A 20292-nucleotide genomic window follows, 5' to 3' on the forward strand; every position below is an offset into this window, starting at 1 on the left:
CATGGCACTTGACACGAGTCGGACATTTAAAAGACAAATAATGAGCTTGAAATAAATGAAACAAAACAAAATAAAACAATTTAAACACAAAACATACTTACCAATGTTAGAAGAGTCAACGTCTTGAAATTAATTTCCCAAAAGCGAATCATTGTGAACAAAAGGATGGCTGTTGTTTCCAAATACAGTAGCTCTCTTTTTAAACGGTTGTTATTGCATGAACTCAGTTCTTCAGTGTGAACACCCGTGATCTTGTGGTCTTGCGGGTGCAGCTTTCCGGAAACGCATTGCACAGTCGGGTGTCACAACGGCTTAAAATCCGCTAAATCTTCTTTTACTTTCGGCTTTTCCCCTCAGTGATCGCTATGAGAATTTTTACGCCGGATGCCCTTCCTGACACAACCCTCTGTATTTACCCGGGCTTGGGACCGGCACAGGGAAGACGCTGACTTGTGTCCCCATATGGCTGCATAATATCGGATTCCAAAGCTTTGCTCGACATCGGAGTAAAAATGTTTTGCCGACATTTTGCATCAAAATCCGAATATGACGAGTACTGAGGCGGTCGACTTCCGGGGTGCTACTGTACTACTGTGAAACCTCTACTTGCAAACACCTGTACTTACAAACATTTTGACATACGAACTGGTGCCTTTAGATTTTTTCACCTCCACTTACAAACCACATTCGACATCTGAACCCGTGAGCAATTATGTCAGAGCGTGTCAGGTGACGTGTGTGCGTGCCTCTACCCTTTACTCAGCCACTTACTGCGCTCGTCTCCGCGCTGTTAGCAAATTGACAAGTTCAACCGTAGTTGGTCCGGAGTTTTTGTAGTCAATCGTGTCTTCTAAGCAAGCAAGTGCAAAAAGTGGTGAGGGTAGTCAGAAGAACGTGTAGCGAATGTAGAATTAAGTATGGTACATGATTTCCTACCCCACCCCACCCCTCTCAAGCTCCTATACTCTTATAGCAAGTTTTCACGTCTTTTAAGGTAAAGCAGTTAAACATTAATCTTACATTTTGTATTCATTCTTGTGGGAAAATTTGCTTCTGCCAAATTCTCTACCAAGGAATGCAATCATTGAACAAATCAAGTACTGTACGTAAGTTGAGGTTTCAGTGTATCATCTTAATTGTCTTATTAATGTGTGCACACATTAAAGAAGTCAAGCTATAAGCTATTGATGGTCATATAAGAGTAACTCCTTGCTGGTGCAATACATACCAACATTTTATCTGATTAGTCGACTAATTTCGGTACTGTTGGTGATTAGTCAATTAGCAAAATAAATGTTTGCTGCAGCCCTACATCCATGGGAGAGTACAAGTCAGTCTGATCGGCACTTGGTTTTGAGTTTTTCTTTGTCTCGTTGGTGGTTTGTTTGTTAAAGACACTGATCAACTCTTTGGTACTAGAAATGAATTTTTAAGCATTGGTTTGTTTTTATGTCCCCTGACTCAGCATTTGTTGTACTGTATGCATGTGAATGAAAAGACCAATCCTATCTCTCCGTAGTTTTGATGATCATGACCCTGCTGTGATTCATGAGAATGCTGCCCAAATAGAAGTGCTGGTTCCCATTCGCCTTGACATGGAGATAGATGGGCAAAAACTCAGAGATGCTTTCACATGGAACATGAATGGTAATGTTAATTGCAAGGAATGTGTTATTTTATTTCTTTTTAACTTTGACTCCATTCCTCAACAGAAAAACTGATGACCCCAGAAATGTTTGCAGAAATTCTGTGTGATGACTTGGATCTGAATCCTCTGACTTTTGTCCCTGCCATCACCTCAGCCATACGTCAGCAGATCGAGTCATACCCCACTGACAGCATTTTAGAGGAGCAGGCAGACCAAAGGGTCATCATCAAGGTGCGTTCTGATACAAAGTAAAGTTTCAACATTTTTTAAATTGTTCCCTGTAGTCTCGGGGTGTATTCAGACTTGACTGTTTGGTCCACTTTAAACGGACCAGGGTTCGATTGTAACGCTTTGTGCGGGTGTGAATACACGCAAACATAGGGCGCACCGTATCATAGGGCGCATGCATGCCATGATTTACGGTAAACAAAAAAAAAAAGTCACAGGAGCAAGAAAGTAAGTTCGGTTGTACTTTATTCTGCTGTTTAACCATGTATTCTACCGTACTCCCATTATTGTTAATTGATATTCATACGCAAATCCGTCCAAGTCCTCATCTTCTGTATCCAAATTAAAGTTGGGCAAGTTCGCCATCTGACATGCCAATTTCCCTCGTCATTGTGTCGTCGTTGCTCTTCGGCAATGGGCCCGGCTTTCCAGGAATTGTGCCTCGTAAGCATGTCTCTGTCTATGCGGAGGTATGTCTTCCTCTACGTATTCCTCTAAGTCCTCTGATTGTGCCTCGTAAGCAAACGTAAACGTAAGCAAATGGGTGCCTGTATATCACGTCTCTGTGTAGCAGAAGCCAATGGCGGCGGAGGTGCGTACTCCTCTACGTGTTACATCCAGTCGTCTGACTGGTTTACCGCCCCCGATCGACGTAAAACGTAATGTCCGCTGATTGGTTCATCGAGTGCCTGTATATTACGTTTTGTATGGCGGAGGCCATATCTGCGAACGTACGTACTCCTTTACATGACACGTCTTGTCCTGTGATTGTTTTTTTTGTCCCGATCTACGTGGCGGAAGCCACACAAAGCAATGGCGGCGAACGTACGTACTCCTCTACGTGTTACGTCTAGTCTTCTGATTTTTTTGTTGTTGTCCCGATCTACGTCTACACCTGTATATTATGGAAGTCACACAAAACAACTTTACAGATTTTTGATTTTGGTCCCCACAAAAGGCGCACCTTCATTTTTTGAGAAAAGTAAAGGCGTTTATGTGCGCCCTATGGTTGTGAAATTATGGTATTTTGCCAAGCGTGAAGTGTGTGCAAAGTTCTATGTTCAATTCAATGTATTTACAAGCAAAACAATTGTGGTCCATGACCAAACCGCGTTAGCCTGTCATGTAGAATTGAAGTGCATAAAATCGAGCTTCAGCTGTATTATTTAAATCATGATTTCAATCAAATAACCCAAACTGTTCGTGTGAAAGTTCAAAACACAATATATACCTGTAAGGAACAACAAGAAATCAATCATAGTATTGTAAACCAAATGTGGCACAATTAGTAGCTTTTTTCATTTGTGCAGGAATTTCTGTGATCATGGTATGAATCATTTCAGTCTTTTCACATTTTGGTTTTATTGAAATATATCTCTTAAGCTTGAATTTTTTGCGATGCACTCGAGTTTTTACATTTTGTTTACAAGTGGTTAAGGTTGTGGGATGGCCATCTGAATACATTTCAGGGAATACTCTCGATCTTGACTGGTTATCTTCTTTCAAAAAGACCTTTAGCTGATTGTTGTTTGTCATACATTTTTTATTAAGAGCTTTGTGTGTGTGTGTTTGTTTGTTTGTTTGTTTGTTTGTTTGTTTGTTTGTTTGTTTTCTCTCCTTTTAATCCAGCTCAACATCCATGTGGGAAACATCTCACTTGTGGACCAGTTTGAATGGGACATGTCAGAACATGAAAACTCCCCTGAGTCCTTTGCACTGAAGTTGTGCTCTGAACTAGGCCTAGGGGGGGAATTTGTGACGACAATTGCCTACAGCATTCGAGGACAACTTAGCTGGCACCAGAGAACATATGCCTTCAGGTAACTCACACAAGCATTTTCGATTTTGATTGTAGATTATTAAGTTTTATCGGACGGTGTTGTGTAAGATTACTCTGTTGGTGTCAGAGCAGCACTGGCGGAGCTTGGATATTTTTCTTTGGGTGTGTGTGGGGGTGCAAAACTAAAAATAAAAATTACAAAACCCCAAATTTCTTTTGAAAATGCTGATGTTTCCTATGGTGACTGTTAGGTTCAAACTGCTAACTGAATATCTGAATAAGAGAAAAGGATCAGCAGACAAAAAACAAGTGAGGCAGAATATTGATTTTTCTTGCGAGGAGTGCAATACAGATTGCTTTCTACAATCTGACTACACTAAAAATCTGTTTACACTCCTCGCTCTTTTTATTTGGAACGCCCTACCCACAGTGTGAGACGATTAGCCCCTGAGGGTGAGGGGAAAAAAAGATTGTGGGCTTCGTCTCGTAAGAAAAGAAACAAAAAGTAATGCACAAAGTGTTGCGTGCAGATATGGCTATATCAGCAAAACAGTTTAAGCAATATTCCGAGAGATAAAAAGAGAAAGTGATGTTCTTTAAGGAAGATCAGAAGGTTCATGACGCATCGTTTGATGTGATCTGTTCTGGTGGATGTCATTTTTCTGCTGAGATGTCAGCATTATCTTGTTTGACACAACCATCATCTCGCCCCTGACTCAGCCGTAATCCTTCTGTTCTGTTACACAAGATAAGAATAAGCAAGGCAAAGCAGCAAGCATACTGAGCAGTAACATTATGAATAAGTACTCATTAGAGATCGCATGATAACATATACAATTTTTCTAACAGTGACGTATGGAAATATTGAAGAGAAATCACTGAAAAACAGGAAAATACTCAAAAGTTAATTATCTGGCCTGGCACTCATGGGGTCCAGGAATAGTTCAGGGGGGGTCTGGGTTCCCACCCCCATCTTAGCTTTGCCCGTGCTGATCAGAGAACCATGTGGTGGAAGCTGAGAGATGGAGTGTTGTGCGGTGAAATGTGGAGAAGTGGTGAGAAAGGCTCTCAGTGGTAAGAAATGGAACAAACACCCTTTGGGTGGTGGAGCCTGAAAGTGCGGGAATCCATAAAAGGAAAGAAGTTGGCAAAGAAGTAGGACACTGAGAGGTCTGAGGATTGGAGACAAGAATACATGAAGATACGGAGATATCAAGGTGACAAAGGCCAAACAAGGCATATAATGACGTACGTTGGACACCAAAGAAGAGGAGAAAATCTTTACAGGTTGACAAGACAGAGAAGATAGGAAGGATGGGCAAAGGGTTAGGGCGTTTAAAGGGGCCCTCAAATGAAATTCTCTATTTTTTTAGGTACCGCAAATTTTGGACTATAAACCGCGACTTTTTTCTCAAATTCTGAACCCTGCGGCTTATATGTGATTTTTTTTCCATGATTTTTGTGATGACTTGATCACTTTTATACACTCGTAAAAAGGCTGTGGACCGCTGTTGTGCGGCACTGCTTTGCTGGGCAAAGGGATATGTGACACGGTCACTGGGGAGAAAAGTGCTGTGTTGATCGCATGTCCATCTGCCAGGCAAATAGTGCCGTATAATTCACACAAAGAAGAGACAGAACGAGATCAAGACGGACATTACTGAAAGGAAGCTTTTATACACAAACCGTCATTATGGGGGACAAAAAAAGAATTTTTTCCGTGATTTTTGTGATGACTTGATTACTTTTATAAACTCGTAAAAAGGCTGTGGACCGCTGTTGTGCGGCACCGCTTTGCTGGGCGGAGGGATATGTGACACGGTCACTGGGGAGAAAAGTGGTGTGTTGATCGCATGTCCCTCCGCCAGGCAAATAGTGCCGAATAATTCACACACAGAAGAGACAGAACATTACTGAAAGGAAGCTTTTATACACAAACCGTCATTATGGAGCTATACGTGTAGCTCGCTAGTTTAATGTAACTTAGTGCTTCGTGCATGAATAAAATTAGCATCAACAGACCTCATCATGAAAAATGCTAGAAGAAATGCATAAAAGCAACGACGAAAGTGAGACTGAGAAAGTGTGTGGCGAAGGATATCTAACACTATTCCAATCGGACACTGAGGAGGAAGGCTTCGATGGATTCAGTGCACAGGAGGAAGATGAAGACGGCTTTTACTGGCTCTTTTTTTACTTTTACTGGTATGTTTTTTTAACCAGCCCTGTTAGTGCTGTGCTACCGTGTTGCTGCTGTGTTACCGCGCGTCTCAGTGACTTTTACCGGTATGTTTTTTTTAATCCAGCCCTATTAGTGCTGTGTTGCTGCGGTATTACTGCCGCGTCACAGGCAGTGTCTGGAAAGAAATGTTAAGGTATGTTATTAAAACTTTAAAAAGGCTTTCTGTTTACCGTCTTTCTTTGTAAAGAACTCGCGTGCACACTTCCATGTTGCTGCGGTACTACTGCTGCGTCACAGGCAGCGTTTAGATAGACATGTTAAAGTATATTATTAAAACTTTAAAAAGGCTTTCTGTGTACTGTCTTTCTTTGTAAATAACTCGTGCGCACGTGCGGTTTATAGTCCGGTGTGGCTTGTATAAGACAAAAAACTAAAATCCCCGAATGTTAGCTGGTGCGGTTTATAGTCCGAAAATTACGGTATTTGTTCATAACTATGCATCCCCCAGCCTGACTATTTCCCCAAATTTGTTTGACCAAAGTTTCCCTTGCTGTTTGTATCAACATAGCTCAGGGGTGTCCAAACGTTTTGCAAAGAGGGCCAGATTTGGTGAGGTGAAAATGTGTGAGGGCCGACCATTCAGCCTGACATTACTCACATAGAACACAAATAAATCTAAACAAATTTACTAAGTCACTCATTTCATATTTGCCTTTTTTTATTTATATTTTAAGAAGCTTAAACATGTCTTAGGTTCATTTGAAACATGACATATTTTTGGTAATTAAATGTTCACTGTAGACATGTCATATTATTGGAACTTTTAAATTCAAAACAGAGAAATAGTTAATCTTATTCAGATGTGCAAACATTGACCACAAGTCTCAGTGCATATATATTTATAACTGTGGTTTTGATAGTCACAAAACAAAATGTATTCACTGAGATTTTAGAATTTAGTCGTCTCAGATGACAGACAGATGACTTGCCTGCACTAATGTGAAGGGTGATACTGAGATTTGGACTGCAGTACATAGGCCAGGTCTGGCTCAAAGGTAGTGGTTTTGATGCGCAAGATGTCACGCAGGTGAGAGTCAGTTAGTTGTGTCGTCAGGCGGCTCTTGTTAATGTTCATAACCGAAAAGGTCTTCTCACACAAATACGTCAAGCCAAACAAGCTCAGCATTTTCTTAGCAAATGTTCGAATCTCTTGGAACCTGCATTCATCCAGCTGGCGGTAAAAGTTCGCAAGAGAAAGCTGTTGGTGTCAACTGCGGCACTCGTCGTCACACTGCAGCTCAATGAGCTCCAGCTGCAGGTGGTCCGGAGCATTATCAGGGTCCATGGAGAAAAGAAAGCGTTGTTGGAACTCCACAGCCAGAGATGAGATGTCTACTGCATACCTCCTTGTTTGCGTGTTGATGTCGCTCTGTGGAAAGCTGGTCATGATTCCCTGCAGCGCTGGGAAGTGTGTGGTATTGGGCTGCGTTTGTGACAGGTGCCTTTGGAAAAGTTGCAGCTTAGTTCCAAAGGCTTTGATGTGTGAATACAGTTGGCTAATCACTGCATTTGGCCCCTGAAGGCTAGTGTTCAGCACGTTCAGGTGCTTTGTTGTGTCAACTAAAAAACCCAAATCAGCCAGCCAAACTCGGTCAGATATTTCTGGGATTGATTGTCCCTTTTTTGCCATGAACTCTCTGATTTACCGCCTAAGAGAGTAGAAGCGCTGCAGTGCAGACCCTCGACTGAGCCATCTCACATCGTTGTGATAGACAACATCTCCGTATTCAGCCTGGATGTCGAATAGAAACTGTTGAAACTGACGGTGGCACAAGGCTTTGGAGCAAATATAATTAATAGCCTTTATTACCAGTTTCATAACATGATCATATTTGAGATGTTCGGCACGTAGAACTTCCTGGTGAATAATGCAATTAAGTTTTACAGCTTTACCTCCTTGCTCGACGACTTTGTTACAGATACGGGTTGATAATCCACTCCGTTCGCCAGCCATGGCAGGTGCGCCGTCCGTGATAATTCCAGAAACTTTATCCCACGGGAGTTTCATGTCATCTACGGCAGAGCAAACAGAAACGAATAAATCTGTTGCTCTTGTTTGGTCTTTAAGGCTCTGGAGGTTAAGTAGCTCTTCAGTCACGGTCATTTCACTGTCCACTCCTCTCAAAAAAATAAGTAACTGAGCGGTGTCAGATGCGTCCGTGTTTTCGTCGCAAGCTAAGGAAAAAAAGTCAAACTTCTTTCCTCTGGCCTCCAACTGTCTCTTAATATCCGATGAAACATCTTCAATTCTCCGTGCCACAGTGTTACGAGCCAGGCAAACATTGGCAAACTCTTGCTTCTTCTCAGGAGAGATTTTCTCCACCATTGTCATCATGCAGTGTTTGATAAATTCACCCTCGGTAAAAGGTTTGCAGTGCTTAGCAATCAGCGCTGCCACCTCGTAGCTCGCCTTTGTGACATTTTCATTCGACTCTCGGGCTCTTGTGAAAAATCGCTGCTGTGACGTTAAACCAGCTTCCAGTTGCTTAAGTTTTTCGCTGTGTTTGTTCCCCGTTAGCTTGTCGTACATGTCGGTATGTTTCGACTGGTAGTGTCTCTTGACATTGTAGTCCTTAAAAACAGACACAGTCTCTTGGCAAAATTAGGCAGACACAGTTGCTTTGTATTTCAGTGAAAAAATAGTCCAATTTCCACTTGTCCTGGAAGCGCCTGCTCTCACGGTCAACTTTCCTTTTTTTACTCGCGGTCGCCATTTCGGAACTTGGCAGGAAAGTGTCACACAGGGATCATGCAGCCAGAGTTCGACCAAGTGCCGCTGCCCTCTTCTGACTAAATATAAAATAACTTTTGTACGTGTGTATTTTATGCGCTGGTCAACAGTGGTGGCGGGCCACATATTATAGATTTTATGACAGAGGCTGCGGGCCTGATGAAATTTGACCACGGGCCGCAATTGGCCCGCGGGCCGGACTTTGGACATGTCTGACATAGTTCAAACAGCACTCTCAAATGGGCTGCTTTAGCAGATCAGTTTGTGACGTCACTAACACCACCTTTATTGGTTTGTGACACCCTAACTCCGCCCTCACAGTTTTCAACCAATCCCCTTGCTGAAGCTTCAACTCAAACTACCGCGCAGGTATAGCAGGAGAACAACAGCCTCTCACCCAACATCTGACCACAGAAAGGCTTAAGATTGGATTTTATTGATACATCAACTATGCGCAAAAAACTGTTGGTGGCAAACATATTAAAGACAACTGCTTGAGCAGTTTGGGAGAATACAACTGTGGATTAGCAGGACATCTTTCACTTTCTTTGGGATCAATACCATCTCTCTGGAACCACAAGTAACACTGTTCAAGTGAGTCTATTTTGGAAGTTATTTCCTTCTCTATGATATATTGTGGCCTTCTTTGGGTTGTTAAAGTCGCTAACAACCCGGTTGATGTACCATCAATGCTAGTGTAATCTTTAAATGTTGTGGTACCTTGGTTTTGGGGGGCTGTTGTATGGTGGATTACAATTGGGACTCAGTGATGTATCTTTCTGGTGCCTTCCTTGCTAAAAAATCACCGATCGGCAGGACTGTGTTCAACTGCATCTTTATTATTTTTTAACAACCAATCGGGCACTCTCGTTCTCTCCTTTTCTTTATCTGCTCCTGCGAAAAAGGAGCAATTCACAAACAAAAACTTAAGCAGGTTAAAACATAAATATGTACTACATTGTTACAGCATGTTGGGAAAATAATAAATACAAAAAAATTATAATCCCTGTATTGATATACAAAAATGAAAGTACCAATTGGTTACTAAATCATGTGTTACACTTGCTTGAAAGTTGTGCATGTTGGGAAAATAATAAATACCCAAAAATTATAATCCTAAATTAATATAAAAAATGAATGTACCAATTGTTTAATTTGGATACAGAAGATGAGGACTTGAATGGATTTGCGTATGAATATCGATCAACAATGATGTGAGTACAGTAGAGTACATGGTTAAACAGTAGAATAAAGTACAACCGATTTTTGTTTACCTTAAATCATGGCATGCATGCGCTCTATGATGCGGTGCGCCTTATGTGTGTGTTAAATACCGTAATGGCACACATAACTGAGACTGCGCTTTTTAGTACGGTGCGCCCTTTGGTCGTGAAAATACGGTATGTTGGAAAATATGTATTTGTTCAATAACAAAATATTAATACTTTGTTATATACTCTTTGTTGGCAAAGACAGAGGTCAAACGATTTCTGTAAGTCTTCACAAGGTTTTCACACACCGTTGTTGGTATTTTGGCCCATTCCTCCATGCAGATGTCCTCGACAGCAGTGAGGTTTTAGGGCTGTCGCTGGGCTACAACGGCCAAGACCAAAGAGCTGTCAAAGGACACCAGAAAAAAAATTGTAGACCTGCACCAGGCTGGGAAGACTGAATCTGCTATAGGTCAGCAGCTTGGTGTGAAGAAATCAACTGTGGGAGCAATTATTAGGAAATGGAAGACAAACAAGACCACTCCCTTGATCTGGAGCTCCATGCAAGATTTCATCCTGTGGGGTCAAAATGATCACAAGAACAGTGAACAAAAATCCCAGAACCACACGGGGGCACTTCGTGAATGACCTGCAGAGAGCTGGGACCAAAGTAACAAAGACTACCATCAATAACACACTACGCCGCCAGGGACTCAAACCCTGAAGTGCCAGATGTGTCCCCCTGCTTAAGCCAGTACATGTCCAGGCTCGTCTGAAGTTTGCTAGACAGCATTTGGATGATCCAGAAGAGGATTGGGACAATGTCATATGGTCTGATGAAATCAAAATAGAACTCTTTAGTAACAACTCAACTCGTCGTGTTTGGAAGAGAAAGAATGCAGAGTTGCATCCATACCTACTATGAAACGTGGGGGTGGAAACAGCATGCTTTAGGGCTGTTTTTCTGCAAGGGGACCAGGACGACTGATCCGTCAAAAGGAAAGAATGAATGGGGCCATGTATCGTGGGATTTTGAGTGAAAACCAACTTCCATCAGCAAGGGCATTGAAGTTGAAATGTGGCTGGGTCTTTCAGCATGACAAATGCCAAACACACCGCCCGGGCAACAAAGGAGCTTCGTAAGAAGCATTTTATTGTCTGTGGCCTTGCCAGTCTCCAGATCTCAACCCCATAGAAAATCTTTGGAGGGAGTTGAAAGTCCGTGTTGCCCAGCGACAGCCCCAAAACATCACTCTTGAGATCTGCATGGAGGAATGGCCCAAAATACCAGCAACGGTGTGTGAAAACCTTGTGAAGATTTACAGAACACGTTTGACCACTGTCATTGCCAACAAAGAGTATATAACAAAGTATTAATATGAACTTTTGTTGTTGATCAACAACAACCTCCTGCTGAACGTAAACAAGACCAAGGAAATCGTTGTTGACTTCCGGAAGAGTCACACAAAACACCTGCCGCTGATCATCGACGGTGCTGTGGTGGAGAGGGTGAGCTGCACCAAGTTCCTGGGGGTGCACATCAGTGAGGACCTCTCCTGGTCCGCAAACACCGCGTCACCGGCAAAGAAAGCTCAGCGCTGCCTGTACTTCCTGCGGAAGCTCAGGCGTGCATGTGCTCCTCAGGCAGTCCTGTCTACATTCTAGCGTGGCACCATTGAGAGCGTCCTCACCAGTTGCATCGCTGTCTGGGGTGGTAGCTGCACTGAACAGAACTTGAAGGCCCTGCAGCGCATAGTGAATACGGCTGGTAAGATTATTGGTGCTTCGCTCCCCTCCCTGAAGGACATTTACACCTCCCATCTCACCCGCAAGGCAACCGCGATTGTGAGTGATGTGAGTCACCCAGCTCACTCTTTGTTTGACCTTCTGCCCTCTGGGAAGAGGTACAGGAGCCTGTGCTCCCGCACCACCAGACTCCCCAACAGCTTCATTCTCCAGGCTGTTAGGACCCTGAACTCGCTACCCCCTTCTGCGTAGCGTGCGGCACTGTTGCGCTATTTTCTGGAATGTCTGCTGTACGCTCACTTGCTCCTTTTTGCTCCTCTTATTTATTTGTTGTGTTATTTATTCATTATTTATTCAGCACGCTGTTGTTTACTTGTTTACTTGATTGTCTATTGTGGGCCATGTCTTGTCACCGTGGGATAGCGGGGAACGAAATTTCAGTTTCTTTGTGTGTCTTTGGCATGTGGAGAAATTGACAATAAAGCTGACTTTGACTTTGACTTATTTTCCACCATAATTCGTAAATAAATTCCTTGAAAATCAGACAATGTGATTTTCCGGATTTTTTTCCCTTTTGTCTCTCATAGTTGAAGTGTATCTATGATGAAAATTTCAGGCATCTCTCATCTTGTAAGTGGGAGAACTTGCACAATTGGTGGCTAACTAAATAATTGTTTGCCTCACTGTAAGAGCAAACTACAATAGAAATCTGTTCAACATTACCCTCTTCTTTAAAAAATGGTCTGGGATATTAATGTGGATTGGATTGAAACTTTCTTAGTCTTTGAATACTGTATTAGAAAACTAGGTCTATTGCGCTAAGGGCTTGTACACACTATACTCTTTTTTTACATGAAAACTTTTTATACGCAACTGTTTGGCAAAAAGGAACTGCTGTCTATGTGGGTCATAGCACTTAAATGAACGGGGAATATGATTTGTCCTGAAAAAACTTTGTCAACAGATTTTTGTTTTAATCCGAGTAGTAGAGCTAAAACAAAAAATAATCCTCTATTTTTGTGGGTATTTCAAATGTGAAAATGTAAAAATAAGGTGAAAATGAAAGGAGAAAACAAAATAAATTGTAACATTTCCTATTATTTTCAAAATGTTGAAAAAATGCATTGGCTATTGCAGTAATCCCGCGTTTATCACGGATAATTGGTTCCAAGACCACCCGCGATATGTGAAAATCTATGAAGCAGTGTCACCCTTTATTATTAACATACATACATTGTGTATCAATAAGTGTTTCACTTCTTGTGGGTGTATTTTGAGTAGTTGCATCAGATGAATTGCCTCAAAGGTGCTGTATTATTCTTGGGTGACACAGTGTTTAATGCCTTCGTTAGTTTCTCGCTAACGCTAGCGCTAGCATTAGCTTACTTCGTAGCTTGAATGCAGTGCTTGTTTACAAACCGTTCATAAATATTGTGAGATTTATTTTATTATGTGTCATGTATGGTTGTATGGACTAGTCTACTGTCATTGATATCTTTTAATCAATTAAAAAGTTTGCGGCGCAAATAAACGCTACCTCGTTTGAATAAAGCAAAAAAAAAAAAAAATTAACGCTGCTTTGGCAAAAAAAAATGCAAATATAACGACCGGAAAGGGAGGCGCACATCTTGCGTCCTGGGTTGTAAAGTATCTCATTTGCATTTAAAGAGACCGGACCAAAACGGCTTGCTCTGAGCCGCACCTCAGAACAAGTAGAAAAGAGGGACATATGATGGTATCAAAACGAGGAGTTCAGACAAAAGCAGCGTTGTTCCACTTTATATAGACCACAATTAAATAAGTAAAACATCGTTCAAATTTATTACCGTCATATTTGGGATTTAATGATTTGGAGTGACACAGATGGTTTGATAAACGTATTTATGTTATAGTTATTTGAATAACTCTTAATATGTTACGTCAGGCACGTTCTCAATTCCTTGTCTATGTGTTGATGTAATGTTAGCATATCGTACCGTTCAGCCTGTTGCTGCCTATTCATGTCTGTTCTTGGTGTTGGATTTTATCAAATAAATTTAAAAAAAATTAAAAATGCGACTTATACTCCGGTGTGACTTTTTTCTTCTTTATTATGCATTTTATGGCTGGTGAGACTTATACTCAGGAGTGATTTATAGTCCGGAAAATACGATATTTGGAGTAATATTTGTAGTTATGCTTAATAACTTGTAAGAGTACTTGTGGTAGTAGTAGTAGTCGTACCTGTAGCAGTAGTACTTTTAGTACTTGGAGTCGTACGTATATGACTTATAATTGTAGTCATGGTACTTGTAGTAGTAATAGTGGCCGTACTTAGTCAATCGCAAAGATAGTAATAGTAGATCGCATGACATTAAAAAATATAGATGTCAGACTATCATCCATCCTTGATTGATTAACAGGGCAGCCAGGCACTTGGAAAGATTTGGGTTGGAAACACCGATTTTTGAATGCACTCTGTATACCCCTCAGTGTGCAGCGCCATGTTTGACGAACGTAGCGTCAGATGACAGAATTTTTTTGACATTTACTAGGGCACTGCACGTACACAAACAACGGCGCTCAGTGTAGCAAACTAACAAGCTCGTCAGCGAGTTTTTTTTCTTTTTAACTAAAGAAAGCTTTTGTCATCAAATATGAGTGCGGAACTGAACCAAGGAAGAAGACAAAAATGGATCACTTTCGTACGGAGTAGGAGGTGAACCTTTGTTTCACAATGTCATTTTCAAAGTGGGTTTGCCTCATCTGCCATAATTGCAGCACCAAAGAAGGGAAATGTAGAGAGGCATTTTCGAACTGAATGAACTTGAATGAAAAAGCTAAAATCAAACTTGAATGTGTGCTTGAGGCTGGTTGTCAGCAGCTAGCGTCCTGGTTATTGATCCATGGTTAATTCGGTGCAAGTCATCAAAGTCAAGTCAAGTAATTACAAAAAAATGTTCATGGTGAATTACGTTGTGTTGTACAATGTTGGCTCATATGATTTTGTAAGTTACATTGTCATACACTGTACATATAAAGAATCCTCAATATATTTGATAGTAGAGATGTTTTGCATTTTTCTAGTGGCTAGATCATTTTGACTTGGTCATTTTATAAGTAGCTTGCATGCTGAAAAATTGTGGGTACCCCTAAAATAGGCCACAACATTGCGTTTAAAGCTGCTGTTATTCTCACCACAAGTCCACTATTGTGATAAACTGTGATTGGACTGTTTTCTGAATTGCTTGCAGTGAGAACCCACTCCCAACAGTAGAGATTGCCATTCGTAACACAGGTGATGCAGACCAGTGGTGTCCTTTGTTGGAGACACTCACAGATGCTGAAATGGAGAAGAAGATCCGAGACCAAGACAGAAACACAAGGTGAGGCACATGGATTCACACTTGGGGCTTACTGTGTGCACAGTATGTGCATATATAATTGGGGTTCACATTGATATTCCAAACGTGACATAACTTATCGCACAGGTGTCAAACTCAAGGCCTAAGGACCAGATCTGGCCGGCCACATAATTTTATGTGGCCTGCAAAAGCAAATCACGCATAATGCATTATTTTGAATCGTCATATGTAAACAGAATTACATTTCTGGAGCAATTGCATGTAAAGGCTGAGAGGTTAAATAGAAACAGTGGAATAGGATAAGCGGTTCAGATAATGGATACATGAATAAACTGCAAAAGGAAGGAACAAGGAATGACAAAAGTGAGGGAACAAAGAAATAAAGCAAGAAAACAAGGAAATGAAGCAAGGAAACTAGGAAGCAAAGAACATAGAAATTATGGAAACAAGGAAGTAAGAAAGAAGCAAGCGAAGAAACCAGAACTCAAGTAAGAAAAAAAGTATCCTAGGTCCACCCAATATTTTGGTGAATATGACTGGGATGCCTGCAAACAAGAATATGGGGTGGACCTAATATTTTGGTCAATAAGGCTCATTGTGGATGCACAGGGACAAGAATCCGAGATGTTCCCAATATTTTGGTCTGTAGGCTTCCCTCTATGAGGATGCCAGTGAATGAGAAATTAGTCATGCTACTTAATATCTTGGACAATATAGCTGCCACGCCCTTCATCAGCCTTACTGTGGTGGAGGGGATTTCGTGTCTCAATGATCCTGGGTGCTAAATGGTCTGAGGTTGTATGCCGCTGGCAGTATCTATCACCCATGGCAAACAGGTCCCTATGTGAGGGACCAGACCAAGCATGGTTCATAGCCCTCATATGATGAATAACATAAATTGACGTTTTCCCTTTCCTGGACACGGGTCACCAGGGCTACCCTCTGGAGCCAGGCCTGAGGTTGGGGCTTGACGGGGAGAACGCCTGAGGGAGGGCCAAAGGAATCGGGTGCTTTAATGAGCTGGGCAGTTGCCAAAGGGAGTGGAACCTTGGCGGTTCAATCCCCGACTACAGAAACTAGCTCTAGGGCAGTGGTTCTTAACCTGGGTTTGATCTAACCCTAGGGATTCGGTGAGTCGGTTTCAAGGGTTCGACAGAAACCTAATTTATTGTGTAAATTCTGATTTGCCAGTATGTAATTTGTTGTGAGGTCATGCATAGTGTTGGCTTTGTTCTTTGAGCAAGGTGATGTTCATGCATGGCTCATTTTGTGCACCAGTAAAAATCATCTATGTCTTGAATTTCCCAAAAATTATTTTTCACTAACGAGGGGTTCGGTGAATGCGCATATGAAACTGGTGGGGTTTGGTACATCCAACAAGGTTAAGAACCACTGCTCTAGGGACATAGAATGTCATCTCTCTGGCGTGCAAGGCAAAGTGGTTCTGACCGGATATAGTCATGCTCGCCCCTAACCCTAACCCACGATCAGAACCCAAGTGGTGTTTTGTTATTGGATTTTGTATGCGCCATGGATTGTCCATAACGCCTTGTTCAAGCATATGTGCACTTGGCACCTGGACACCTTTGCCGTAGTTTGATGATCTACTGTAGTTGTGTCCTTGGATTTGCAGCCGCATGTTTTGGACACTCTGGTGAAGAAAGAGGCGGAGCTGTCAACCGATCCCAACCTGGTTGTAAGTTTGCTCAGATGGTTGGGAAAGATGCCGGTTTGACCTGGCAGACCCAAACATATTGTGAGCGTTTGCAAAGAACATTTGGCAGAATCCTGTCAGAGTTTCAACTCCCACCTCCGGCAGACCTTTGCCCTCATCCTGGGGGATGCGGGGGACAATCGTCTGAGTGAACCATGTTACGTGCCTCCGTTGTTGAAGTGGCCGATTAGAGCTGTGGCCGTAAGGTAGTCTGACCGGATATAGTGCCTGTTGTGGCAGCAATCCCCAACCCGCTAGCAAGCAGACAAGCTGAAGAAAGAGTCCTACCGGGCCGCTTTGGCCTGTGACACTCTGGAAGTAGCTGACGGCCAAACAAAACACAGCTTCGGCAGTCGCTGAAGCAAAAACTCTTGGGAGAAGTTTGGCAAGCCCGTGGAAAAGGACTTCCGGATGGCTTAGAATAAATTCTGGTCCACCATCTGGCGTCCCAGAAGGGGGAAGCAGCATGTGTGTACTGTATACAGTGATCCCTTGTTTTTCGTGGGCGATGCATTCAATAACCACCCACGATAAACGAAGATCCGCAAAGTAGAAATGGTATATGTATCATTTATGAATTTACAAATCATTAGATCAAAATTTACAACACGTAGTGTTTCTTGTTAGCCGCTGGAGGGTATCGGTGCATTGCAAGTTGACTTGAAGTGTGATTTACCTTGTCAAGCAAAAAAGCTTCTGGATGTTGTAGGGGTGTCCTGTTTGACACGCCTCTACAACACCGCGTGGACATCGGGGTCGGTGACTGTGGATTGGCAGACGCGGGGTGGTGGTTCCCCTTTTCAAGAATGGGGATCGGAGGGAGTGTTCCAACTGCAATCACACTCTTCAGCCTCCCTGGTAAGGTCTATTACGGGGTGGTGGAGAGGAGGGTCCATCGGGAGGTCGAATCTCAGATTCAAGCGGCTCATTGTTGTTTTTGTCCTGGCTGTGGAACAGTGAATTAGCTCTACACCCTCGGCAGGGTCCTCGGGGGTGCATGGGAGTTCTCACAGCCAGTCTGCATGTGTTTTGTGGACTTGAAGGAGCCGTTCGACTGTGTCCCTCGAGGACTTCTGTGTGGGGTGCTGCAGGAGTATGGGGCACCTAACCCTTTGATAAGGGCAGTTCAGTCTCTGTACAATCGATGGTTTTAGGCTTATTTTTTTCAAACAATAGTTTTTAATAGTAAAGAGAAATGTCATACTATGCTGACTGTTATTTATGAAGGCTAAGGCTGGAATGACAGCTGCAACTCTCAGCAAGTTAAGAGATTTCTCTCTTCTAACTTCAACTATACAGATGTATCGTCTTACAACTCCATTCAATCATTGGTTTTAGGCTTCCTTTTTTCAAACAATATTTTTTTCCCAGTAAAGGGAAATGTCATACTACGTATGTTGATTGTTTTTTTATGAAGGCTGGAATGACAGCTGCAACTGTCAGCAAGTTAAGAGATTTCTTTTTAATGGAAAAAATACTTTGCCAAGCCAAGATGAACACCACAGCTCCAGCCAACAATCTTCTGATACTGTAAGAAAAATGACAGATTTCAGAACAAACGGTTCACATATGACTACCTCTGAAATGTCCCCCACCCTGTGATAAATAATGATAAATGTTAACATATTTTCAACAATAAATCTGTTTAAAGTTTTGAACTATGACCATAGCCTAAATATTTGTATTATTCTGCAAATTGTACATATTGGAATGTAACGTGTCTTTGTAGACGTATGAGACGACTGGCCAACACTGTTCCATCCTGGTAGAAAGAAATTTGAAGTGATGGCTGATGATCTGGAAGACAACCTCTGGAGACCCAAAAGTTATTGAGAATGCTCACACATGCATTTATGCACACACCATAAATATACTCAATGTAGTCAGTGCTCACACTTTGAGGAAAATGATCATTTTGGAACAAAAGACCCACATATAACCAGATATACCAATTGCATTTGAAGGATAAAATGTGATTCAAGGATAAAATGTGACAACTCTTCAGCAACAAAGGTTTCAGTTATCTAGGATTTAAACGTCTTCGGACAATGACCATAGCCAAAACATTTTGATTATGGTGCAAATGATCAATATTTTAAGATAATTGGTGTAAAATCTGTCCGTATGAACTTTACCTATCTGTCACCCAAATATGTTCTACGAGGACCAATATATTATTGAGGATATTTACACATGCATGGACAACGCCATGAATATATTATGTAGTTGGTGTAACTGATGCATCAATTTGTATTATCCACACATGTATTTCTCTGCAAATCGATAAGTTTTCATAAACTAGCTAAAAAACATCTGTAATTCCCTATTGAGAACTAAACTTTTGCATTGATAGTTTTACTCATTACCTCATTTAATTTGCATTTAATTTGCATACATCATGTAAGTGCTTGAAGCTAGGTTACCTGATAAACTGTTTAATGTTGATTATATATCATATAGTATTTCAACACTGAGCAAGCCAAATTTGTTGTTCAAAATACTTGTATTACAAAATGTGTGTAGAATGGCCGATAAGTCCCCAAAAAACTGTGTAATTGTTATTGGTGGCCTTATTTGCTGTTTTTAAAATGGTAGAAATAATGAGCACTCTGCATGTTGATTCCAGCTAGGCTCAAGATGTGTATATGTAGAGGCCATTGATCAATGGAATGATTAGTTGCATGTGTTAACACATATTGTATGCTATTACATGGCAAAATTGTTGAAATGATAATTATGGGCATTTTTACTTGTGGCACTGTACTCGTTTTTTTTGTAAAACGTTTTTATTTTATATTGAAATAAAAACACTTGCTCAAACTTGTTTTTTTATATATTGTATAGCATGCATTTATAGTCGTTTATTGGACTTAAGTAGAATTTCTGTGGTTAAAAATGAAGACAAAAACAGTATGTTGCATGTTGATTTTGCCCTTGTTGAAGGAGTAGTAAAGAACAAAATGATGAACCAAGAACATCTGCAGAATAAAAATACATAAGTTTTGAAAATTGCAAAAGGTAACAGAGACTTCAGATACAGTCAGGGTGTGGGAGGAGTTAGGCGAGGTCGTGGAGAATGACCTTCGAACGGCTTCAAAGAAATTATGGTTGACCATCCGATGTCTCCGGAGGGGGAAGCAGTGCACCGTTAACACTGTGAGACGGTGTGCTGCTGACCTCGTGTGTCGGTGGGGCGAATACTTCGAAGACCTCAATTCCACCGACACGCCTTTCATTGTGGAAGCAGGGCCTGGGCTTCAAAGTCACTAAGGTAATTAAAAAAACTCCTCGTTGGCAGGTCCCGGAGGTGGATGAGATCCGCCCGGAGTTCTTAAAGGCTCTGGATGTTGTGGGGCTGTCCTGGCTGACACGCCTCTACATTGTGTAGAAATCAGGGACAGTGCCTCTGGATTGGCAGACTGGGGTGGTGATCCCCCTTTCTAAGAAGGGGAATGGCAAGGTGTGTTCCAACTACAGAGGAATCACACTCCTCAGCCTCCCCGATAAAGTCTATTCAGGATTGCTGGAGAGGAGGGTCCATCGGGAGTTAAAATTTCGGATTGAGCAGTGTGGTATTCGTTCTGGCCGTGGAACAGTGGACAGGCTCTATACCAGGGGTGGCCAACCAGTCAGAGACTATTAGCCACA

At 41.8% G+C, this 20292-nt stretch overlaps 2 protein-coding genes across 3 annotated transcripts in view; both read left to right on the forward strand.

Moving 5' to 3' along the window:
- LOC148390109 (SWI/SNF-related matrix-associated actin-dependent regulator of chromatin subfamily B member 1) overlaps positions 1 to 19464 on the forward strand; it is a 77075-nt gene extending 57611 nt beyond the window's left edge. For both annotated transcript variants that reach the window (XM_088392558.1, XM_088392559.1), the window contains 5 exons: positions 1520 to 1647; positions 1713 to 1879; positions 3506 to 3696; positions 14820 to 14951; positions 18374 to 19464. In XM_088392558.1, coding sequence (XP_088248684.1) covers positions 1520 to 1647; positions 1713 to 1879; positions 3506 to 3696; positions 14820 to 14951; positions 18374 to 18413 — 658 coding nt within the window. In that variant the 3' untranslated portion in view covers positions 18414 to 19464. The remainder of the gene's footprint in view (positions 1 to 1519; positions 1648 to 1712; positions 1880 to 3505; positions 3697 to 14819; positions 14952 to 18373) is intronic.
- The window catches only part of mvb12ba (multivesicular body subunit 12Ba), a 97964-nt gene continuing 92498 nt past the window's right edge, over positions 14827 to 20292 (forward strand). Inside the window, exon 1 of the mRNA XM_088392570.1 lies at positions 14827 to 14951. The gene's annotated coding sequence lies outside the window, so the exon portion shown is untranslated. The remainder of the gene's footprint in view (positions 14952 to 20292) is intronic.

This window comes from Syngnathus floridae, chromosome 12, assembly GCF_059516105.1.
Source record: "Syngnathus floridae isolate MCC-2025c chromosome 12, RoL_Sflo_1.0, whole genome shotgun sequence".
Taxonomy (NCBI): domain Eukaryota; kingdom Metazoa; phylum Chordata; class Actinopteri; order Syngnathiformes; family Syngnathidae; genus Syngnathus; species Syngnathus floridae.